This window comes from Antechinus flavipes, chromosome 1 (genome assembly GCF_016432865.1).
Source record: "Antechinus flavipes isolate AdamAnt ecotype Samford, QLD, Australia chromosome 1, AdamAnt_v2, whole genome shotgun sequence".
In the NCBI taxonomy this organism is placed as follows: Eukaryota; Metazoa; Chordata; class Mammalia; order Dasyuromorphia; family Dasyuridae; genus Antechinus; species Antechinus flavipes.
The window spans coordinates 463296992-463323894 of record NC_067398.1 but is presented as its reverse complement, the minus strand read 5'-3'; the positions used below and the strand labels follow the sequence as shown (position 1 = coordinate 463323894).

Below are 26903 nucleotides of genomic sequence, written 5' to 3'. Positions count from 1 at the left end.
ATCAAAAGGAATAATTAAAAATCTCATCTGTACACCCAACTCATCTCTAGTCCTTCATTTTCCTTCCCAGATCTTTATAATTTTTACATATTCTTTGCAAGTCTCTTTGGATGCTTCTATTTATTCCCATAAATCACTAGTAATTTTGAATCATTTTAGGAGGCATTGTATATTAAAAGCAGAAGTGAAGAAAAAGACCAAAGTTGGGATATGTGTAGAAGAAAAAGTTTCATAAAACCCTTAGTTTGATGAGAATGAAGAATATGACATTTTTGTATGCAATCTCAATAATAAAAAACAGTAAAATTTTTGACAAGAAAATGAAAGACAGAAATGAAAACGAAATAATAGTTTGTATGCTTCACTTCAGAAATTGAATTTATAAGAAGTCATATCAAAAGGAATAGGTGTGGAAAAGCAATAAATATCAAAATGAAAACTCAATTAAGTATTATTGAGAATGTGGCTTACGGTATATTCATAATACATTTCACAACAAAATCTTCTTTCAAAGAGCTTTGAGATTTTGATTATGCAGTATGCATTGACTTGAGAGTGATTTCGACAAAAGCTGATGTCTCTTGAAAGAGAAAACTCTAGAATAATAAATTATCTCTGGCTGAAACAAGAATAGTGATTAATGCTAATACCTCCTCTTCCACTATTTAGAAGACTCATGCTTGGCCATCCTTGGCAATATTTTGAATTAATAGATAGTTGCAATCTAACCATTTGAGATTGGGGGGGAACAGATGTAGAGGAGATTCATTCCATCTTTACTTGACTTCATTCAGGAAAGTGGGATCCTTTGAGTTATGTTGTCTGGATTAAGAAGACTACTTGATATTATGAATATGGCCCTCAACAGATATAGAAAGTGACAAATTCAGTAAGATACAGTGGAGGATTTAATCCATGGTAGCACTTTTTAAATTTAGAGGATTCTCTCTATTCTCTGACTTAGAAAAATGGGGATGAGTGTTTGATTTTGCATGGAAAATTAAGAAATTTGCTTTAGGCTCTAAAGTACACTTGGGAAAAGGAAAACTTCATTAAATTCTGAGGTTAGAGAGTCCTTTCTTTTTAAGTTTGCCACAGTCCACTTTTAAAGCTAACACAGAACTTTTTATCATGTGCTACTGTAGTAGTTCAAAAGTAGTATCAATAGTATTAGTGTGATTATTTTAGTAGGCAAGGGATTGGTATTTTCTCATACTTGTCTATTTTGAAGGATATAAATTTAGGTAAAATGAATCTTTCTATCCATTTAGTTCCTATTATAATTGAGGTTTTATTTACATTTTTGTTTCTGATCTCCCGGAAAATTCAGGGACCCTTAACATTGTATTGTAACTCAAAAGAATTCAGGTTAAATATTTATATAAGAAAAAAATAAATACTTAATGAACCCTCATTGTCCAGATTATGGTATTTACTTAGATATACTACTTAGGAAGAATCCTTGAGCTAGTCCATCAATACATAAAGTTTTAATAGATAATGCAGATAAAATATGAGCAAGGAAAAGAATTGAAAAGGCTAAAGAGAGAAAGGTATTTTGCATCTAGAAGAGTTTATAGTACTTTCAATAATCCCAACATATTCTGTAAAATAAAAACTAATTCTTCTAACAATATTCTTCTAATGATATTATATGACCATGAATCATGGAACACTATAATTATGAAAGAATCAAAATTAGAGACTTGTCTTAATATTCATCCTTCAAAAGATGGAAGAATTTATGGCAGGTTCTTTTCTGGATTTGATATTGATAGAAAAGCCAAAACTTGTTGCTGAAGTAGATATAATGTTATTCATTGCAGGGAGTGGATTGTGTATGGCATTTTCTACTAAATCCATAGTGTACTACCTATCCTAGATTCCTAGAGATCAGATTTCAAAGAATTTAAAGAAAAGATAAATAGAACCTATGGCCTCAAATATCATAGAAGTGAATTCAGAAGGAATATGCAGCTGTCAAAGTGAAAATTTTAAGACAAAGAGAAATATTTTTATCAGAAGAAGAGAGATATATCTGAAGAGATTATGTGGCTACTCAGGGAGTTCATCAAACAACTCTGACTATAAAAGACATGTACAAAAGATAGAAACCAAGACAGGCAATAGATTCTGAATACAAGACCTGCTTCTACACTTTAAGAGTTTCAGAAATATTTCAAAAGATCTAAGACTATTGAGGAAATCTAAGGAATGTCTGGGATTTTTAAAAACCAGTGCAGTGGGGCAAAAGTGCTGCTTTTTTGGCTATAAGGAAAAATAAATAATCTGAAGAGAAGGCAAAGCTATTTCATTATTTTGCTTCTGTTTAATAAGAAAAAGAGAATAACCTTTGAACTCAAAGAACAGAACAAGATGAGTGGTGATATTGTTACAGAACTCCTGTTTGCCCTTGAGTTTCAGTTATCTGGCACAGATGAACCAAATCCTGGAGAAATTCTGTAAGTGCTAAAAGAACTGGCAGTTGTGATTTTTGAACTATCAGTGATTTTTGAATCATTGTGAATACTAGAAGATTTGAGATTCATGACTTATGAGACATTGAATTGATTGACTTTGATTATTGGAAAAATCTTATAGTATGTACTTAAAAAGATAGTAAAGATCTAACAAGGGAAGTATTCACCAAAAAAGAGTCAACATTATTTGTTATTTTGACAGGGTTATTTGGTCTACTAGATCAGGAAAATAATACAGATATAGTCAAGGTTCCCAAACTGTGCACCCAGGGAGCCACAAAGAATTCAGAAGGGTGCTATAGGATGTTCTACACCATGTCTTTTTATGAAGTTCTTGAATTTTTGAGTTTTTTTTATTTCTACTTTCAGTTATGCCAGTAGCATCTCAAACTTTCTTGTTTGTAATGTCACATCTTATAGATGTATTTTGGTGATTGCTATAATTAAAAAGCAAGATTTTGAACCAAAGCTGAAAAATCAATGTGGCAGTGTTCAAAGTGAACCTTTGATTCAAAGGTATAAGAAGTTGTGCAGTGCCCAATGGGTGCACATATCCCATTAGTAAGAAAAGAATGCAATTATGGTTATTTAAGAATGAAATAAATTTTTTTCTATCAAGCTATAGATATTATATTTTTCAATCATCTACTAAGTTAATGTTGTTTGGACCTAAATACTAAATTAATAGAACTATTACATATTTCCTTTGGTCTGAATGTCATGAAAAAAATTGCTGAAACACTAGGATATAGTGAATTTTAAAACTGGAAACTTTTTAGATAACAATTTACTTTATGCCTATTGGAAATAGGATATCTCATGGCATCTCGAACTCAGCATGTCCAATATGAAACTCATTATCTTTCCCCTTAAACTCGGGGGGACTTCTCTATAATTTTTGAGGATATCACTATTCACTCTGTCAACCTTGGCTCTATCCTTAATTCCTCATTCAGATTATGACAGCAACTACTAAATTTGTCGGTTATTGGCAATCAGTTATTAAGTCCAGTCATTTATATTTTTACAACATCTGAAATATATCTTCCCTTCTTACACAGTTATTACCCTTGTTCAGACCCTCATTACCTGGACTATTGCAATAGCTTTCTAATTAGTCTCCTTGCCTCAATCAACACCTTCACATAGCTGCCAATAAACTCCAATAGCTCTCTATTACCTCCAAGATAAAGTTCTTTAAAATTAAAATTTAAAGGTCTTCACAACCTGTTCCCTATTAAGTTTACAATCTTTCTATACTTTTGTCCCCTTGCCAAATGAGCCTACTTGCTGTTCTCCGTCTCCCATCATCATGGCTTTACATTGGCTCACCATTGCTAAAATGATCCCCCTCTGAATTTCTACTTTTAAGAGTCTAACTTTCTTTAGGCTTCATTTCAAAAGCCACCTTTTATAAGCAGCCTTTCCTGCTTCCTTCTCCCTCCCTTCCTCCCCTCCCCATTCCACCTCTCTCCCCCTGCCCCAGAACCTTCCTAGGTTACCTCTATCTCCTATGTATGGATTTCACAGGTATCTAATTATCTACATGTGAGCTCCTTGAAGGCAGGAATCCTTTTTTTTAACCTTTCTTTGCATTATCAGCACTTGGAACAGTACCTGGATTATAGTAAGCATATAAAAAATAATTGATAATTGGCTGATTAATTTTGGTAAAGCATATTATAGATTCTTTTATCATGTAAAAGATGGAAAAATATGGTAAACAATAATTGAATGAGGTAGATTTAGATTAGTAAAAATGGTATTCATACCAGAAGATATTCATTAATAGTCAGCCAACAAGCATTTTGCTATATATCAGAGATATAAAGAAAGATAAAAATAGCCTTTGCCTTCAATGAGTTTAATGTCGATTTGGAAGTGGAATTTTGGATGTAGATTATAGATTTAGAATTGAAAGTGATTGGAAAAACTAAATGGAACATTCAAATTTTATTGGTAAGGAAATTGAAGCTTAAAGAAACTAAGTCATTTGCCAAGGACACATGAACAAGGTCCATGGAAGGCTTTAAACTCAGTTCTTCTTATCTCTAGAATTGTTGTTTTATCCATTACACTGCCTACTTCCCTATGTCTTGATCTTAAATGACTTGGACATAGTCAAGTGACATGCTTATTACATTCTCAAAGGGGTAACTAATACACTGAATAATAGGGTTAGTTTCTGAAAAAAATTTTGATGGACTAAAATATTGGCCAAATCTAATAATCATAAACATAACTGTCTAAATAGAATGATGATAAATATATCTTATACTTGGATCCAAAAATCAACTTTGTGAGTGTAAGATGAGAAAAATACGTCACTATTTAGTAAATTTTCTTTGAAAGAGCCAGAAGTTTTAGAGGATTTCTAACTCAATATGAAGCAAGAGTATAATATAGCAAACAAGGAAGCTAATATAGTATTAAATTATATTAAAACAACACAGCCTCCAATAGATATGTAATTGCCCTCATCAGATCGCATCTGGAATTCTGTATTCATTTGTAGGTTCCTTGGTTTAAGAAGGGAATTGATAAATTGAATAAAGTAACCACATTGCTGCATCACAGATCTATTGAAGTATTTATAACACTGTGATACTCAATTTGTCACCAAGGTTCTTGAAATGTCTCATAGCTATCACTGCTTTCCCTTCCCATTAATAACACCCAGTTCTATGTCTGTGTTCTTAATAAAAGATTACTGAATGAATGAATGAACTATTTCATGCTTAGATTGCTGTAATAGTTTCCTAACTGATTCCTTGATTTCAGACTATCTCCATTCCAGATTATCCTACATACTAGGTCTTATTAATACAGTGCTTGATTATGCCATTTGCCTCCTCAGCAGTCTTCATTGTTTATCTTTTTATTAAAGAAATTTTCTCTTTACTGAATTCTACTGCTTTAACTCTCAAAACTTCTCATGATCTAACCATACTTCATCCATTCATAATTAACTCTTATTTATTCCCTAGGTATCACTTCCATGATAGTCAAACAAAAAAGTCAAACATACTCTTTCAACTTCCGGCCAAGATGGCGGAGAGGAGGCACAGAGTGTGTAGCTCCGCGTTTTTCTCTCACTATCCATTTCATTACAAGCCTCTGAATTTATGCTTGACTGAAAAAAAATCCACAAATAGTTACCAAGAGAAGCCATCCTTGAGATTCGCCAAGAAAGGTCTGTTTTTGCTCGAGGGCTGGGACGGTTTTGGATCAGGCGCAGGGTGCGGTCAGGCAACTGAGAGCACTGAAGGTGGCTCAGAGCTGAGCAGAGCGGAGAGGGGATGGGGAGTGATTGCAGCCATCTCTCTGCGGAGAGAGCTTTTGCTCTGGCAGCAAGTCAGCAGCCCAGCAGAGAAGCTAAAAACACCTGGGCGAAGAATACAACCACAAACAGCTGGAGTCTCTCGGGACCTGGCCACCCCGCACATACACACACAGTGACTCAGCACGCTCTCGGAGTCTCACAGCATAGGCACAGCACAGCCATCGCTGTCCTGTTAGTGCCTCGGTGCTGCCCCCACAGTCTGTAGAGGAAGCTCGGTAACACCACCCAGCCCCTCCCTCCAAAAAGCAGACTCCAAATTAAGAGTGATTTCTTTTTCTATTTTTGCTAGTTTGTCTTTGATTCTTTGACATAATGAGCAAAAAACTGAAGAGGACTTTAACCCTTGACAGCTTCTATACAGAAAGAGAGCAGACTCCAAATCCTGAAGAGATTAAAAACAGACAGTCCCCAGGTGAATCACCAAAGGAAGAGATCATCTGTTCCTCAGCACAGATGAACCTCATAGAAGTAATTAAAAAGGCTCTCACAAGGGAGCTAGAAGAAAAATGGGAAAAGGAGAGGGAGGCTTGGCAAGAGAGTCTGGAGAAGTCATCCCACTCAGTTAAAGAGAGACTGGATAAAGAAATAAAATCCTTGAAAAATAGGATTAGTGAACTGGAAACAGAAAACAGCTCTCTAAAAAACAAAATTGGCGAAATGGAAAAAAATTCCATAGAACAAAAGAACTCAATGGGACAATTAGAAAAAGATTTTAAAAGAGTGAGTGAAGAAAACACTTCATTAAAAATCAGAATCGAACAATTGGAATTGAATGACTCGAGGAGACAAGAAGAATCAGTCAAGCAAATCCAAAAAAATCAAACATTGGAAAAGAATGTGAAATACCTTCTGGGGAAGACAACAGACCTGGAAAACAGATCCAGGAGAGACAATCTGAGAATCATCGGACTCCCAGAAAAGCATGATGAAAAAAAGAGCCTGGACATTATTTTCCAGGAAATTATCAAAGAGAACTGCCCAGAAGTCATAGGAACAGAGGATAAAATAGACATTGAAAGAATTCATCGATCACCCACTGAAAGGGATCCTAAAATCAAAACACCAAGGAATATAGTGGCCAAATGCCAGAACCCTCAGACGAAGGAAAAAATATTGCAAGCAACTAGAAAAACCCAATTCAAGTATCGAGGAGCCACAATAAGGATCACCCAGGATCTGGCAGCATCCACATTAAAGGATTGAAGGGCCTGGAATATGATATTCCGAAAGGCTAAAGAACTTGGTTTGCAACCAAAAATAACTTACCCAGCTAGAATGAGCATCTTTTTCCAGGGAAGAAGATGGACATTCAACGAAGTAAGCGAATTTCACCTATTTTTTGATGAAAAAGCCAGAACTTAACAAAAAGTTTGATCTACAAATATAGAACTCAAGAGAAATCTAAAAAGGTAAAGATTAATCTTGGGAACTATATTTTGGCTATAAAGATGTATAAAGAATACATGTATACCTTGTTCTAGAAAGTAGATGTGGAAAGGACATTGTACCAGAAAAAGGGTAAAGTGGGAGTACTACATCTCATGAAGAGGCAAAGGAAACCTATTATATCTGAGAGAAAGAATGGAGGGGGATGCATATAGTGGGTATCTTACTGCATTCAGAATTGGCTTTAAGAGAAAAATTTTAGACATATTTAATTTATGGTGAAACTTCTCCCACCTCATTGAGAAATGAGAAGGGAAACATACTCTTTCCACCTTCTGAATACATCCACTCATGTAAAATAATGTAAAATATGTCCTTTGTTTTCTCCAAGGCCCAGTTCAAGGCTAATATCTTTCATGAAACTTTTTTTTGATTATTATAGTCCTAACTGATCTCTTTTTTCTGAACATTGATAATTTTATATAGTCTGTAATACACAATTCCATAGAATATTATACTACCTTGTAATGTGAAATAATTATTATACTTTCTAAGCTTGTTCCTCTTCTGAAATTTTAAGATCCTTGGGGCACTGGGAATGACATCATTTTCCTTTATCCTTCAAAATATTTATCACAGAAAAACAAAATAGGGAACATCAATAGTTGGGTCACAGGTTCAGTGTAAATTATAAGGTAATTGGAGGGAACCTAAAGTAGCAGGAGTAAGGATTAAGGAGGGAACCTATAGCTATGTACCAGAACAATTGGTGAGCTCAAATCCAGTTAAACATAGTGTGAGGGGAAAGACTAGGAATAGAAGGAAGCAGTAGATATATGGTTCTAAACCTGGAGTCAAGTCAGAGTCAATCCACACAGATACGGGCTATGATTTGCAGTTGAATAACCAAAGAAAGGATATCAGCCTCAAAAATTCTGTCACTCTGAACCTGAAAAACCAATAGTGAATGAAGATTTTCACCAGCAACATTCCACTACAGCTCCAACAAGTTGACAAGCATACAGTTATGTTGCTCAGACACAGACCAAGATGAGTAGTTTGTAAAGCTCAGATGAAAATCAAACTTTGCCCTACATTAGAATGTTTATGTGACCCTGAAAGTTTTTAAATTCCCTATCTTAGGCATCCTTGAGATTCTTGGGAAATAAAGCAGTCACTTCCCAGAGAAAGCAGCAGTAGGATCCCACATTATACAAATCATAACCAAACAGTACTTCTGTATTTATTCCAGAAATATACAGTCTGACCCAGTCATAAAATTCCAGTTCAGAAAGAAAGCCTATAAAAATGAATAAATATGGAAAATTCCCATGACAATGACATATTTTGGTGCTAGAAAAGAGAGAGGGAGAGAGAGAAAAAGGGAGAATAATTCCAAAGTATCTCCAAAAAAAATTATAAAAGAAAAACAAAGGTTGGCCTCAAGGTCAACTAGAATTCCTGTAAGAAATTAAAATGTTAAACAAAAGAATTAGAAAAGAAAATGAGGGAGGGAATAATTGGCAGGAGAATTACATCAAGGATCCAATTAGTGTGGATAGAAGGAATTCCCTGAAGTGATCATATTATTTGAATTCATTTTGCATATTTCCATTGGTTTGGAACTAATTACTATATTTTACATAATTATAATTTCAAATAGTGCAAATTTGAATAGATGTGACTACTTCAGGAAATTTTTTATTCATATTATTCGGGACCTAGCTATAATAGTTTTTAAAAAATCATATCCAAGTAATAGGCTCCTTGAAAATTAAAATGTATGAATGGATGTATGGAATAGCATGTATTAAATACTCAAAATGTACCAAGAACTTTCCTAAGCATTCGAAATACAAATAGAAGCAAAAGTATGGAAAATATAATAACAATAATTAGTGTAGAAAGGAACCATAATTAGAATTATTTTCTTTACTTCAGTCAGAATAAATTCAGAAATTTATTTTCCTCCATTTGATCATATTAGCACTTCAAAGTCAGATCCAATCTATCCAATTATGCAAATTACAATTTATCCACATTTTCTTACCTTGTTTCCCATAATCCTATAATCCCATTAAAACTCTGTCCCCAGTACAAGAAGTCTTTCTCCCAGTCTTTTATATTATATGGACTTCAATATACCATTCCAGTTACAGATTGATTCTTCCTTGCTCTCTTTAAATAGGCTTCCCCCCAAAATAACTTACATATATTTTGTTTATAGCAACATATTCACAAGTTGTCTTCCCTAATGAGATTATAAATTCTTTGAGGACAAGGATAGTTTCATTTTTCTCTTTGTTCTCTGGTGTTTAGCATAGTGCCTGGCACAAAGTAATCATTTTAGCTACTCTCTTTTCTATTCATATTTTACTAGATGATACAATTCAGTCAATCAGTCAATAAACATTTATTAAGTGCTATTCTGTGCCAGGCACTGTGCTGAGTACTAGGGAAAGAAAGAGAAACAAAAGAACATCTTTTCTAGCAGAGAGCAAAGGGAAGAAAAATGCTAACAACTATGTTCAGACAAGATATATACAGGATAAATTGGAAATAATGAGTAGAAGGAAGGCATTAGAATTAAAGAGAATGAGGAAATTCCTAGTACAGGAGACAACCAATGGAAATACCTGGAGTTAAGTTGTAATTTCTTGTTTAAAGAATAGCAAAGAGGACAGGGTCACTGGGCAGGATAGAGATTGGGGCAGAACAGGGCAGCATATGTTGTAAAATGATTGGAAAGGTTGGGAGGGGGAAGGTTGTAAAGAGCATTGAATATCAAACAGAGATTTGATATTTTATCTTTAAGGTGAAGTATATTAAGTCCCAGAGCGAGTGATATGATCAGTCATGGACATGAATTTGACAACTGAATGGAAAATGGACTAGAATGAAGATAGATTTAAAGCAGAAAGACTAATGGGCTACTATAATAGCCCAGGTATCAGATGATGAGAACCTACACCAAACTGGTGGAAATAATCGGAGGAAAGAAGGAACATATGTGAGAGATATTACAAAGGTAAAAAAATCAATGGATTTTGTCTATAATTTGGATATGGGAAGTATGATGGAAAATGGACATCAAGAATGTCACCTAGATTGTAAGCATGGTTTAGAGGAAGGAAGGTGGTACCCTCAGCAGAAATAGGGAAATTTAGAAGGCAGAGTAGAGTGGGACTGGGAGTAAGGGGCAAAAAAAAAGGGGAATTTGGAAGAAAAAGCAATAAATTTAGGAAATAATTAAAGTATTGTAACAATATAATAATATGTTAATATATATTAATATATAATGATAATATATTAATTCTCATGCATTCATTTGTAATATGCTACTACTTTCCTAAGCCTATTATATATCCTTCATACAATCCAAACTAGCCCTCTCACTATCCCTTACATATAACATTCCAGATCCTGTCCTTGCATCAGTCTCTCCCCATACCTAAAATCTACTTCACTCTGACCATTGTCTTTTAGAATTCCCAGTTTAAAGCTTTAAAAGCTTTAGCTCTACTTCCTACTGAATGCCCTTCCTGATTTCCTCCCTTCCCCCTCCCACCAGCTACTGTTGCTACTATCCCCAGAAAATTGCTCTTATATTTACTTTATATATATATTGGAGATACTTTTAAATGTTGCCATCATCTCTCTCTGATAAAAAAATGCAAATTCCTTGAGAGAAGATGTTTCCGTTTTTAAAATTATCTTCCCAGAACACAGCACAATACCTGGGTATAGTAATCACTTCATAAATTATCATTTGCTTATCAACATATTGATATGTCCCTCTACTTTTCTTTGTAGTCTTTGGACATTCTGGATTTCCATGATTCACATATATATATCATCATTGGAAGAATACTGGTATTTTAAAATATTTTTTATTCTATTTTTCATAGATAATTCCCTTTTAATTTGCTCTTCACAAATATTTGTAAATATTCAACTCATATTTTCCTTCCTATAAATAAGGTCACAATTTAAAATCACTCCTTTTCATATAGAATAGAAATTCTCAATTTTGCTTATGTCAAGTTCCATATTGGTAATGTGGCAAAGCCTATAGACCCTATCTCAGTATACTGTTTTTAGATGAAAAATAAAATAGGATTACAAAAGGAACCAAATATACTGCAATATAGTTATGGAACTATAAAAACACCAGTTCAGAAAATCCCTACTTAATACCCAACTATTTCTCACTACATATTCATTACAGTGAATGGCTAATTAACCCTTTTCTTGAGGAAAGAAAAGTACCATCAAAGTCATTTCTTAACATAGACAAGCTATCTTTTAAAGTGTACAGATTATTGGGTTAAATTGTCCAGAAATATCACTGAGTCGATCCATTTACCATGGCTATGTATTTGTCCAAAATTACAATTCACTTCCAAAAACACCCAATTCCAGATATAATTTCATCAAAATTTTATAGAAAGTATGAATCTTTTGTATCTTTGCTGTTATTGATTTTTATTTTTTTATTGGCATTTGCATTACTGTCGCTCATACCACTGGAATTCAAGCAAACTATCAGCCTTTATAAAAAGAAAAAAATTCCTAACTCCACAGATTAAGAACACAGGTAATCAACAATCTCATTCTGATTCCAGTCCTCATATCCTCCATTCTTAGGTTCTAAGTTTTTCAATGCAATGTTTTATACAGTATTTCAATAATTATTAACAAATTTATAAAAATAACAAACTGCCAGCATTTTTTTCTTACTTTCAAGAATTACCTTTGTTAGCAAAAAGATTACAGAAAATCATCACCAGGATAATACACTCTGACCAAGAAGGATTTATACCAGGAATGCAGGGTTCAATATTAGGAAAACTATTAGCATAATTGACTATATTAGTAACCAAACTAAAAAAAAATCAGATGATTACCTCAATAGATGGAGAAAAAGCATTTGATAAAAACCAATACCCATTCTTATTAAAAAAAAAATTAGAGAGTATAGTAATAAATGCACTTTTCTTTAAAATGATCAGTAGCATCTATTTAAAACCATCAGCAAGCATCATATGTAATAGGGACAAACTAGAACCATTCCCAATAAGATCAGGAGTGAAACAAGGTTGCCCACTATCCAATATAGTATTAGAAATGTTAGCCTTGGCAATAAGAGAAGAAAATGAGATTAAAAGAGAACAAAAGGAGATTAAAGGAGTTAGAGTAGGCCATGAGGAAACCAAATTATCACTCTTTGCAGATGATATGATGGTATTTTTAGAGAACCTTAGAAAATCAACTAAAAAACTACTAGAAACAATGCACAACTTTAGCAAAGTTGCAGGACACAAAACAAATCCACATACATCATCACCATTTTTATATATTACCAACAAAGTCCAGCAGTAAGAGATACAAAGAAAAATTGCATTCAAAATAACTGTTGATAGTACAAAATATTTGGGAACCTATCTGCCAAGGGGAAGTCAGGAACTATATGAACACAACTACAAAACACTTTCCACACAAATAAAGTCATATCTAATAAGTTAGAAAAATATCAAGTATTCATGGATAAACTGAGCAAATATAACAAAAATGATAATACTACATAAATTAAGCTACTTATTTAGTGGCATACCAATGAAACTTCCAAGAAATTATTTTACAGATCTAGAAAAAATAATAACAAAGTTCATCTGCAAGAACAAAAGGTCAATAATTTTAAGGGAATTAATGAAAAAAAAAATGCCAGTGAAGGTGGCCTAGCTGCAAACTAAAACTATATTATAAAGGAGCAATCATCAAAACCATTTGGTACTGGCTAAGAAATAGAGTAGTTGATCAATAGAATAGGTTAAGTTCACAGAACAAAATAGTCAATGACTATAGTAATCTAGTGTTTGATAAACCCAAAGACCCCAGAGATAAGAATTCACTATTTGACAAAAACAGCTGAGGTAATTGGATACTAGAATGGCAGAAACTAGGCATTGACCCATACCTAATACCATGATGAAGTTTAAATGGGTTCATGATTTAGACATAAAGAGTGATATTATAAGCAAATTAGAAGAACATAGGATAGTTTACTTCTCAGGTCTGTAGAGAAGGAAGGAATTTGTGACCAAAGAAGAACTAGAACTTATAATAAAACACCAAATAGATAATTTTGATTATATTAAGCTAAAAAGTTTTTATACAAATGAAACTAATGCAGACAAGGTTAGATGAGAAGCAATAAATTGGGAAAACATTTTTAATTCAAAGGTTCTGATAAAGGCCTCATTTCTAAACTATATAGAGAATTGACTCAAATTTATAAAAATTCAAGCCATTCTCCAATTGATAAATGGTCAAAGGATATGAACAGACAATTTTCAGATGAAGAAATTAAAACCATTTCTAGTCACATTAAAATATGTTCTAAATCACTACTGATCAGAGAATTGCAAATTAAGACAACTAGATACCACTACACACCTCTCAGATTAGCAAAGATGACAGGAAAAGATAATGATGAATATTCGAGGAAATGATGCTCAAAAAGTCATCAATTGTTCATACCTTTGATCCATCAGTGTTTCTGTTGGACCTATATCCCAAAGAGATCTTAAGTGAGGCAAAGGGACCCATATGTGCAAAAATGTTTGTGGCAGCCCTTGTCATAGAGGAAAGAAACTGGAAACTGAGGGGATGTCTATCAATTGGAGAATGGCTGAATAAGTTATGATATATGAATATGATGGAATATTATTGTTCTATAAAAAATGATCATCAGGATGGTTTTAGAGAGGCCTGGAGAGATTTACATGAACTGATACTAAGTGAAGTGAGCAAAACCTGGAGATCATTGTGCACAGCAACATCAGTATTATATGACAATCAATTCTGATGGAAGTGACTCTTTCCAACAATGAAATGATTGAGGCCAGTTTCAATGATCTTATGATGAAGAGAGAGGACTGTGGAACTGAGTGTGGATTGTAACATAACATTCTCACTCTTTTTGTTGTTTTTCATTTGCATTGTTTCCTAATTCATTTTCTTTCCTTTTTGATTTGATCTTTCTTGTGCAGCAAAATAATTGTAAAAATGTTTACATATACTGGATTTAACATATTTTAAACATTTATAACATATAATGGATTACTTACCATCTAGAAGAGGGGGTGAGGGGATGGAGGGGAAAATTTGGATCCTATGCAAGGATCAGTGTTGAAAAATTATCCATGCATATATTTTGGAAATGAAAAGCTTTAATTAAAAAAAAAAAAAAGAATTATCTTTCTTACCTATTTTCTTTCAGGAAATTAAAAAAAAAGGATCAAATTAATGTAGTATCTAAAGCAAATATCATTTTGAGGTCCTAAATTCAGGTGCTTATTGTTTCCAAATGTTTCTTTATCTAATTTCCTTTTTTACAAGCCATTTTTAAATACAAAATTTTTTGGCATTATTTTTCTTGATAGATATTGGCTAAGTTAAAAGCTCAAAACCTCATCCATAAAGAAGCATTTGTTTCATGTTCCTCCTCATTTACCAGCTGGCCTATTTCTCCCTACTCTCCCTTTTCTGTGATATATATAGTTAATAAAGATTTAGGAAAGCATATTCATCATAGAGTCATAGAACTGTAGATTTACTGGATTCAAACAGACCTTGAGAGGTCATCTAGTCCAAATGCTTATTTCTAGTTAGGTTTACTCCTAAACCTTTCCAGAAAATCTGAAAACAATAGTTTTTAATCTTTCCAAAGGAAATATCATGTCTTGCCTTGAAAACCCATACCAATATTTAACAGCTCTCTCTGTAAAGATACTTTTACTTAGAACTAATGTAGCTTCTTGCTGTAATTTAAATCCATTTTACTTTAATATGATCAGCTAATATTTGCTTCTGTGAACAATCCAACACTACATGTAGAAAATAAACAGTGTTCACATAAGGGGAAAGTACAGCTATTTCAATCAGGAAATCTTTGTTTCTATTAAATCTTATGGTCTTGAAAACATTTAAAAATATTATTAGTGAGTAATGAGAAAAATATCCATTATTTCAACCTAATAGAGATATTATGAGAACTTTCAAATTATATCATGTTTCTAAAGATACTTTCAGATATTTATGATAAGTAAGTTGATTCCACTTTGAATAATATTCAATAAGATCCAGTAAATACAGGACATATAGATCCATATAGCTTTCAATTTTCATTCTAATACTATATATCATATTAAATTATGAAAGTATGTTGAGTTCAAGTACCAATGAATGGAATTATAGGCATAACCCTTTCCATTTATACTGGAAGGATAATAGCTTTTACCTACTTGGTCATTCAGAATTTGACCTTTTCTCTTTTTTCCTTATGGCCTTCTGAAATATTTTATCCCTTTCTGTCTTATAACCTTCTGGGTTATAAAAGAAAATTGATATGAAATTGATGCTGGCTATAGCTTTAGTAAAGCAAAAGAAGACAACAACATTGTTAATTACAAAAGCACGTATGGAGAAAGGTTCAGCACAGTCAAGGAGGACTTCAAGGACCAAGAAGGAGAAATGAAGACAGATCTGACACAGGTGATCATTCAGTAATACTAATGTGAGATGTACCCATTTTTTAATAGTTTAATTGCTCTCCCTTTTCTGGATTAAGAAATATTCTTCTCATGAAAAATAAAGACCCTTAAATGCCTGTCATGACGATCTTTTAAAAAAAATTAATGTATTTTAATGACTTAAAATTGAAGAAAATGCAAAACTTGGAAACAAAAACTGTTTCCACATATACTAGGTAACCAGAATATTTAACTTTATTGAGTTTGCTTTGCCCTGTGAGAAAGAAATTAATAATAATAATAATAGTGATAACAATAACCTTCAATTCAGAAAAAGAAAGAGATCTTATCCCAGATCCACCTTCTTTCAGAGATAGAGGCAACTATAAATTTAGACATTTTAGTTGTTTTTTCTATTCTAAGGCATTCAAACATAAGAATCAGTAATGTGAAGTCAAGGTAATTGGGGGGGAAATGGGCTAATTTCAAGTAAGTGATCAAAGGTGCATCTTGTAAGATCAATAAGAAACTTCAGGATTCCAGGGTGACAGATATAAGTAAAAATTTTGATGGGAAAGAAATAAATTCATCTTCAAATCAGTCACCAAGATCTATTCTGGTAGACCTGAACCAGAGGATTTATAGCAACTAGATTAAGTTAAGAACTAATCCTTCAAATAGACAAAACCAGGATTCTCATAGCATACATGGTACAAAAAAAAAAAAAAAGCCACAAATCCTTTATGGAAATAATCAGCAAAGTCCCAGTTATCAGAGCCCCAGGATGTCCAAAACTTTTCATGTAAAATTCTGTCATCTTAGAGAAGAACCAGCAAGCTACCTTGAGTAAAGCATGGTTAAAATAGATCTAATTATTTAAACATTTTTTTCAAGTACTGGCATGATTTTTTTTTTTTTGCCTTTTGAGTTCCAGATGCTTAAATGAAACATTCATGCTTTAAATTCAAAGTCATACTGTCAAATCTTTTCACTTTAATAAAAATTTGAATTACCTGCCTTAGGGCATTATTTAATATCAAATAAAAAAGTACACATTCATGAGTCTGATTTCCCAAAGTAATTTTTATGTAGAACTAAGACTAGATTTGTATTACACATTGCAAGATTAAAGGAACAAAGTATGTAATCACAAAAGCCTAAGAAATGAGAATTTGAGTTTCTTTAGAAAGGACTCCTAAAATTATATATAGGATAGAGATTTATTCATACTATTCTGAAGGATTCCAGGAGAAAACTACTATCTCAATAATCCCTGCCAGCAGAGTAGAATACTTTGCTCCCTATATCGAGATTGAATTAGAATCTAAATTATATACAATTTTAAATGTAAAAAAAAATTATATCATTCTTAAAATCCAATGTGATCATATGATCTAAAATATGTGAAACATACTGAAAATAAATAAATAAATAAAAATAAGATAAAATAAAAAAAAATAAAAATAAAAATAAAAAAGAAACATACTGATATATAAATGTTTCCAATTCACTATATTACTATGATCTTTGTTTTTAATTAGTATAACTGATAGTACAATTAATACTGTTTAGGAAGAAGTGGTTACTGATCTAGGATTATATAGCAGCCAAACCCTCAGGTAAGATTTTTTTATAAAAATATAATTTATGACCACTGAGAGTTACCCACCACATGAGACAGTTGATTATTTGCCCTGTCGATTCTAATCACATTAAGTATATGCCCATGACCAGCACAATCACAGAAATAACTTTGTTCGATAATCAACTGAGTAACAATGTCAAAAGGGGCAAAAACTAGGGCAATATATGCTTATTAATGGGACCACTAGTTTCATGGAATATGCTATATTCAAAATCCCCCAATAGGAGGAATACTTAACTGAAAGATTTCATATATGCTCTTATTTGGCATGATATTTTATTGATTGCATGAAAATTTGAAAAAGATTTCAAACTTTCATGCAATCAAAATATCATATTGCCCAGAAATATTGCCCTGATTATGATATACAGTTGAACAAACAGCCCACTGAGATTTTCCATTAATATGCATGTCTTTCAGAGGATCTAAAGAAGGACCTTGTGCCTGACTGAGTCCTGAATTGAATAAGAGATTAGTTGTGTTGCATTTAAAAAACCATGAAACCATTTCATTGACTCCATCCATGGTAGTCACTATCACAAAAGCCCATCTTTTTACTGTATCAAAGAATGTAAAAGTTGAGGATTGGATTTACAATACTACATAAAAGATTCCTCCCAATAACAACAAAATGATCATCATGCCTTTCCTGGAATATCTCCAAAATGGGAGACACATATAAGGTAACTAATTCCAATTTTGGACTGTTCTAAATTGGTTATTAGTTGTTTTGTTTGTTTTCTCCTGACCCTAAAGATGTCTCTATGCAATCTCCTAGTTCTCCTTATTGAGACCAAGCATAATACGTTTAATCCCTTCCCCCCTTCAAATAGTTAAACATAGTTATCAAGTCTGAATTTTCTTTTCTTCAAGCTAAATACACTAAGTTCCCTCAACTAATCTCAATCCGCCTGTGTCATAAACTCAAGGCCCTTCACTATTCTAGTTGCCCACCCTTAAACACTCTCCACTTTAAGTAAGTCCTTAAACTGTAGGGCCCAGAGCATAACAAAATACTTGTGTTGATGCTGATAAAAAACCAATTACATTAGGATTTTCACTTCCCTATTCCTTCTTAATGTAGCCCAAACTTGCTCATGTAGCTGTCATACCCATTACTTGTTCATACTGAGCTTATAGTCCAGAAGCTTTTCAAAATAACCGTTGTCTAGCCAAGATTGGCCCTTCTCAAAACCATGGAGTTGATTGCTTTCTGTACCCCAGTGTAAATCTTTGCATTTATCCTTATTGAATTTCTTATTATTATGATTTAAGTCCAATACTCTAGCCCATAAGATCTTTTTTGGATCTAAAAGCACAGATCACTGGAGCATTCACTGGAGACCTCATGCCATGCATTCGGTTTTAACTGAATTTTTGTTCTTCAATGTATTACATTGTTGTTGATTATATTACCTCTCCATCTTCTATAGGCACATTATATTTTATCAGAAGTGCTGATGAAATCTACTTTAACAATATTCTCAACTATTAATGATAGTTAATGATCCTGTCAACAAAAGGAATGAGATTAGTGTGATACCACATATTTTTGATGAAATCATGCTGGTTCCTTTTCATCATTAATTCCCTTATCAGGTATTTGCCAAAAAATCTCTTTATTGATGTTTTCTTGAATTTTCTCAAGAAGTGAATTCAAGTCCACTGGTCTATGGCTTTGTACTCTGGCTTCTTCCTCTTTGGGACAACACTTGACCTCTAATTTGATGGCACCTCTACATTTTCCTTGATTTTGCAAATAGCCATTTGCTCAGCAACCATAACCACCTAATGATATGGTTCATCTGGGCCAAGGGACTGAAATTTATCAAATAATACCAAATACTCTTTTAGTATCTCCTTACTTATCTTGACTATAAACTCTATTAGTCATTTTTGTTCTGTCATTTCAAGGGAAACATAAAAAAAACAAAATGAAATAAGAATGGAGTACTGCTTCCTCATTATCATCCCATCTACTCCAAGCAAAGATATTCCCTACCCTTAAAAAAAAAAAAAAAAACCTTTTTTTTGTTGCCTTTAACTTTCTTTATTTCAATTTTAACATTGTTAACACTAGTTTTATAGGACTAAAGCAGATTCATATGCATCTTCTGTAACTTAGATTGACTTCTGTACATTTATTTTCTAAATATGTCAATTGTTGTGCTCTCTGTGCAGCCACATTGGTGTCTTCAGACAAACGCCAATTTTTTGTTATTTTCATTGGTCTTGTTTCCCTTTATGAACTTGGAATTTCAATTCTTGAATATTTCCTAATACTCCTCAAACTGGATTCTCCAGAATATTTTAGACAATAGGGTCCTACCTATAATTCCTTTGACATCTGTTTTCTCAAAATCTAAGGATTATGTCAGTCTCTACCCAGTTTTCCTTTCTGTAATGGGCTGAGGCTTGAGTTGATGCACTGAGGTCCCAAGCACGTGAGGCTAAATAGTAATTGGACCATACTCTATTAATATATATGCTTGGAGAAAGAATGGCCCCCGCCCACTCTTTGTGCAAGTCCTGATGTATTTTATAGGAAATGACGTTTTTGGTGGGTGGAGGCAGGGGAATGGAAAGGAAAGTGGAAAGAGAGACTGCTGGCTGGCATCTTGACACAACTGCTCTCATTGCTATCTGACCACATTTCACCTCCAATCCCCCTCTGCTAACTGGCTTCCTGCCTGCCCATGTTGCTATCGCAATCCTTCTTCACCTCTTCACTTCAATAAAGATTGAAGATTTTTCCCTTAACCTGGATTCCTGACTCTGGCTGATTTTAAATACACGGTCATCACACCTTTCCTTTATCACAAACTCTAGAATGGAGTGATTATACTACTACCTCCATTTTTTTGGACAAAATCATTTCTACTTCTCTCTTTTTGATCTTTACCCAAATACTGCCCATCATGCTTCCTCCTTCTGCATCTTCAATATCCTTACCTGATTATAATTACTACTACCCAAATCCTCTTTTTTAATACTATATCTTTTTAATAAGTTATTATAAATGCAAGGTCATGGTTCTATCATCAATTCATCTCATCAAATCATCTCACCAAGTCTCAATGATGCCTATGAGGTCAAATTTGCCTTCTCGTGTTAGAACATCTAACAACATTTTCCGTATATTACCTTAACTTTGAGTATTTCTGCTTAGACACTTAAGTCTTTAAATTTTTATTATTGATTCTTTTGGGGGTTTTTATCTTCTGTGAATTTTTATGCCCTCTGATACCTACTTTAAGTAATATACAAAGGAGGTCTTCCTCCCTTGTTCTTTTTAAGTTAAAACCACTGGGATTGAATTTGGATTAAAGATATGTGAAAAATACTTTCTAACCAGACTTTTCCATTTCTATTGATAGACATTTCCAGTAGTCTATCAATCTTTTATTAAAGCGATGATCCAGAAATACTAATCCTATTTTCGGACATTGAATTCTTAGTGAGCTGTCTACTCCCCAAATTAATTTTTCTTTTTTGCATTCCTTGGTTAGAAAATAGGGAAAAAACCCAACCAGGGCTTCTTTAACTTTTAGTTTCCTGGGTTTACTTAAATCACTAAAAGTGAATAAATGTCATTTATTTATATGTCTTAAGAAATTATTTGTTATGAAATGGACATATGCACTCAGAAGACAAAAGACCCCTCTGGTTCTTATTGGATCAACAAATAGGTCCCTCAGGATCAATGAGTATGGAACACCCCACTACTACCACCTCCCAATCTGAATATTATTTTGGCATCCAAATATATATATATATATATTTTAAAAGGTCATAGAAAGCCTTTGGTGAATTGATAAGTTATTTCATTGAATATTTGTAGATAAAATGGTACCTTGATTCTATATAATCTGCTTTACCATTTTCAGTGTATTCTGCGCATTCCAATTAAAAATTTTAGGTATTGAAATAATCTACATCTACCCACCAGAAGAAGTCGTCTTTACTCACAAAATTAACTCCTTCACAAGAGTGTGCACTCACACACTCTTGATTGGAAATAAGAGATTGGCATGAAATTGTGCAAAAATGTAGCAGCCCTTTTTGTGGCGGCAAGAAACTGGAAACTGAATGGATGCCCATCAGTTGGAGAATGACTGAATATGTTATAGTATATGAATGTTTATTACTGTTCTATAAGAAACAATCAGCAAGATGATGGAAAGATACTCATGAATTGATACCAAGTGGAGTGAGTAGAACCAAGAGAGCATTATACACAGCAACAACAAAATTATGATGATCAATTTTGATAGACATGGGTCTTTTCAATAGCAAGATGATTCAGGCCAGTTCCAATGATCTTATGATGGAGAGAGCCATCTGCACCCAGAGAGATAACTGTGGGAACTGAATGTGGATCACAACTTAAAATTTTCATTTCTTGTTGTTGTTTGCTTGTGTTTTGTTTTCTTTCTCATTTTTTTTTCCTTTTTAATCTAATTTTTCTTGTGCAGCATGATAATTGTAAAAATATGTATAGAAAAATTGTACATGTTCAACATTTTAGATTACTTGCTATCTAGGGGGAAGAGTGGGGGGAAGGGAGAAGGAAAATTTAAACACAAGGTTTTGCAAGGGCGAACGTTGAAAATTATTGATAATTGAAAATAAAAAGCTTTAAAAAATGAAATTATGCTAAGGGTCTTCTACAAATTTGTTACTCAATTACAATTTGACTGTGATTACAATAATTCTTCTACTATCTAATGGATTCCTTATCCCATTCATCACAGAGACTATTCCAAATGTCCACTTCTAAAATCTCCAATACATTCCTTCTCCTCCACTCTCAGCTGAAGGCCTCTTTTCATGCTTAAGCAAAAATAACAACAAAAATAATAAAATCATTCACTTCAAGCTTCCTTTTTTCCTCTTCTGATCTCATATTTTCCTGACATTATCCCCCATTTACTGAAATTTTTAAAGAAAAGATAAGCCTTCTCCATTCCAAGGCTGATCTCAAGTACCATAACATTAATCCCATCTTCTCCATTATTTCCAGCAAATTGCTCCCAATATCCTACTTATATTTAATCTTCACTCATCCCTATCTGCAAGTTCTTTCCCTATTATCTACAAACATGCCCAAATCTTTCTCATTCCTAAAAATTCTCACTAGATCCTCTAATCTCTGTAATCATCCAAAGAAACTTCTGTTTCTTTTTTTCCTCATTCTTACCACTAGATGAAATAAAAAGTAAACTTTGTTAGCCAGAATATTAATTAAAAGAGATCAAAGGAAGTATAGTAAGAAGTAAATTTGTAAGATAACTTTGTCTTTATTATCTAAGAAATTATTAGAGAGTTTTTTCACTTGTGAAGATCAGTGGCTTTATCAATAATTTGAAATATGAAAGTAGCTATAAGGTACCTTCTTTTAAACAATCTCTAGCCTTAGAGCTTCTTAAGCTGTGGGTTGTAAGTTCAAATGGGGTCATGTAACTAAATGTGGGTCTTGTGAAACTATGATTTATTATCAGTTAATGTTTGGTTTGTATACCTATATACTCAGAGTCATGTAAAAATTTCTTGAGTGAAAGGAGGCACAAGTAAAAAAAGTTTAAGAACCCATGATCTAAACTAACAGATGAGGCAAGGGAGATCAAGAGATGTCAAATGATTTGTCTAAAATTAGACATACATTAAGCATGACAGGTAAAGGTCATGGACTCAGGCCCCCCAGCTCCAGAGCCACTATGTCATGATGTCTCTGAAAAAGAGAGAAAGGAACCAAGCTTCTCAAATAGGGGGAAATACTCTTTCTTTTTTCTTTTTGGAAAATACTCTTAAAAGATCTTCACACATAAGTGTGTTATAGTGGAGTGATCGTACCACCTTATAACTATGTCATCTTTTCTACTTCCCTATGAGATGAGAGAAGGAGCAAAGAAGTTTAAGTGAACCCTACAGAGCTGTTATAACTGCTCAGGAATGCTAGGGAGGCTAACTAAGGCCAAGCCTCTCACTAAGTCTACATCCTAGGAATAGTCTGTCTTTGGTTATAATGAAGGAATAATTCCAGAATCACACTCAGTGCATCAAAATGTTCACAATCTATGTAGCAGGTTTTTCAAATGGAAAAAAAGAGAAAACAGTTAATCGGGGTTAAAAGTTGGCTCTATATACCAGTTCTAATATCTACTAGTTACGTGACTATGAATAAGTCATCTCTCCATAAGTCTCAGTTTCCTCATCTGTGAAAAAGGAAAAAAAGCTCATACCATTTACATCATGGGGTTGTTTTAAGAAAAGTTCTCTAAAATTGCTTTGCATATGTGAATTATTATTAATCATTATTACAACTCTATACACCTACAGGAAGGCAATTTTCCAGTTAAATTTCATTTTTATTGACTACTTTATTTGTTCATCTTTCATATGTGCTGTTTTAGAGCATAAACTATTCAAGAATCAGAATTCTATATATCAATCAATCAATATGTATTTATTAAGCAACTATAGAGACTATGCTAAATGTAAAGGCTATGAATTCAAAAAATGAAACAATTTCTACTAACAAGGAGCTTTTATTAAAATGGAAGAGACAAATAGGTATAAAAATATACACAGCATATTATACACATTTTTGTTTTTGTTTTTATTATTCAGTTGTTTCAGTAATATTTATATCTTTATGACAGAAAATGTAGAGGAAAAATAAAAAACTTCAAAAAGAAACTTGGGAAACAACCATGTTAGGATGATAAGCTAGTAAAAGACAATGAAAAAGAGAGGTCAAACTAATGATAATAGTAGTAATAATAATAGTTAATATTGATATAGCATCAGACACTGTGCTAAGTGCTTTTCAATTATTTTCTAATTTGATCTTCATAATAGCCCTGGGAGATAGATGCTATTATTATCCTCCTTTTACAGATGAGGTAACTGGGGCAGATTCATAGACCTAGCAAGTATCTGATGTTAAATTTTAACTCAGATTTTCCTGACTCCAAGTTCAGCATCCTATTCTTTTCACCATCCAAGAAGACTCTGAGTAGGAGACATATTATAGTAAAAATTCTGACAAGAAAGAGTCTCCAGAATCAAATGCAGCCCATAATTCAGGAAGGATTAAGGCTAAGAAAAGATCATTAGATTTGGAAACTAAAAAGATAATTGATATAATACTAATCATTAAAATTTACAAATTGATTTAAGGGTTGCAAAAACTTTATGCAAATCTCACTCAAACCCCACAACTATCTTAAGAGGTAGAAGTTATTATTATTCCTTTTTTACAAGTGAGGAAATAGAGGCTGACCAAGATTAATATATTTGGCCCAGAAAAGAAGCTTTTATGGTTTATCAGTTTATTCACCATGCCACTTAGTGGCCTTCAGCTGATGTCTTTGAAGAGAACATCTTCTATGGGGTATCCAAATCCGGAAGACAGTTGAGCAGTGAGCAAAAGGAAAGAAAGTAGAATTGGCCAATATACCAATATAGCCACATCTTTTATAGAGTGTGACTCAGAAAATAAGGGGAGATGTAGCACAACTGCTTGAGAGGATGATAGGGTCTAGTGGAGATTTAAGTATGGAAAGACATGGGTTTGGTGAATGAGAAGAAGAAAGGAAGATGTTCACAGCGATCTAATTCAATTTCTACCATATGTAGTGAAGTACTCAATGCATATAGATAATAAATACTTCTGAATAGACTGTTGGACAAATCAAGAAACACTTTCCTAATTTATATGTCTATTTTTCCAAATTATAAGCAGCAATTAGAGGCACTATATTGACCCCAACAGAAGATACTAATTATAGTTGTCCCTAGTCATCTAGAACCCCCATAAACACACTGGCCATCACTTACTTAGAGAATGAGAGTGAAAATTCAAACTTTCAGACTACATTCATTTGCTATTATCCATTAATAATGCTTCTTTTGTTCTTTTTTATTTATACTTCTTATTCTTTGCATGATAAATACTGTAACTTCAGTGTAATTATAATAAATGATCAAGGAATCATTCCCCATTATTGTTGTCTTGCATACTTAAATATACCATCACCAGTACCATTAACCATCAAAGAAAAAAAAACATATATATATATATATATATATATATATATATATATATATATATATATATATATGTAGTGTGTATGTGCACACATATGTTTATAAGAGAGAGAATTCAAAGAAAGGAAAAGATAAAGACTATGTTTTTTCCCAATACAGAAAATATTAAAATAAACTCAGGACTGTTGTAATTAACAAGGCTCTAAAATGTCACAAGTTTTGTCAAAATGAAATACATTTATTTAACTGCTAAATTATATTGATTACCATGAGTAACTTACATTATTACATGCTTCATTTTCTTTAATGATGCCATACCTGGATGAAGATTAATTCATTCTTGGTCTCTTTGGCTATTGGAATGCAGCTCGGATTACTCTGTCACTAAGTGGCTGAGTGGGTCTAAAGTTGTCTCCTAAAATTCCATCACAGCCCTCTAAGAGTTCTGCACCTTTAACATGGGTCCTCAGTCTTCGAAATTCCTCAATCTAAAAATAAAAACAGACAAAATCAATTAATAAGTCATATAAAATGAAATAAATCCAGGATTTATAAAGGCTTTTAAAGAAACATTATTTTAACAGATTTAAAAAAAGAAAATATCCTATTTATCCTTACTGGCCCCAAATTAGCCTATTACTTCCCATCTAAGAATACGTACAAGGGGAACAAAGCATATATCTATTAGCAGAATAAAGATAATGTGAACACAAATAACAAAGTCCTCAGTCTTTAAACATCCCTAGCTTCTCTCTGTGCCTTACTTAACAATAGCTTTAATGACACCTACTATATTATTAAGGACATAAGATTTTTCCTATTTCCCCAACTCATTAGATAAGTTTAATAACTATATTGTAACAAGAATAAGAATTTCTCCATTTTATATTAATAGATAAAATGAAAATTTAAATTTAACATCTATATGTCTAATGGAAAAACTTTAATTAATGAAAAGATATTAATGTATTTACTTCAATATTTAATAATTATACTATTTTATATAAAGAAAAATCTTTTCTTCATCAATTAACATCTAGGATTTTTCACATGGCTTCTATAATCCTCAAAGGTCATATATCAAAAATATTTTTAATATCTCTAGCATTTTTGATCAAAAACATTCATGTGATATAAATCTAATTTAAAACCAATTAAATTTGTCTAATAAATTGGTTATACTTCTGAGATCAGATATAGCTTTTAAAGGGAAAATTTGGAAAATAATTATTTTCTTTTCACAGGGTCAAAAACATATAACTTATTTTTCCCATTGAACTCTGCAATTTTGTGGGCACAGACTTAGAGTGAAAATATAGGAGAAAACTAGTAGCTTCTTCTCTTGGACACTGTCTTGTAAAGTAGCATCATGAGAATCTGGTGACTTGATTTATAGATGTGCCCAATTCTAATATTTTTCCAAGCATTAAATAATGTAATCTGTCCAAAGAATTCATCACCTA

General features: G+C 32.7%; 1 protein-coding gene across 1 annotated transcript in view; it reads right to left on the bottom strand.

Annotated features, from left to right (window-relative positions):
* Positions 1-26903, bottom strand: part of CA8 (carbonic anhydrase 8) — a 156343-nt gene that overhangs the window by 28920 nt on the left and 100520 nt on the right. Inside the window, exon 8 of the mRNA XM_051970151.1 lies at positions 25759-25928. Coding sequence (XP_051826111.1) covers positions 25794-25928 — 135 coding nt within the window. The 3' untranslated portion in view covers positions 25759-25793. The remainder of the gene's footprint in view (positions 1-25758; positions 25929-26903) is intronic.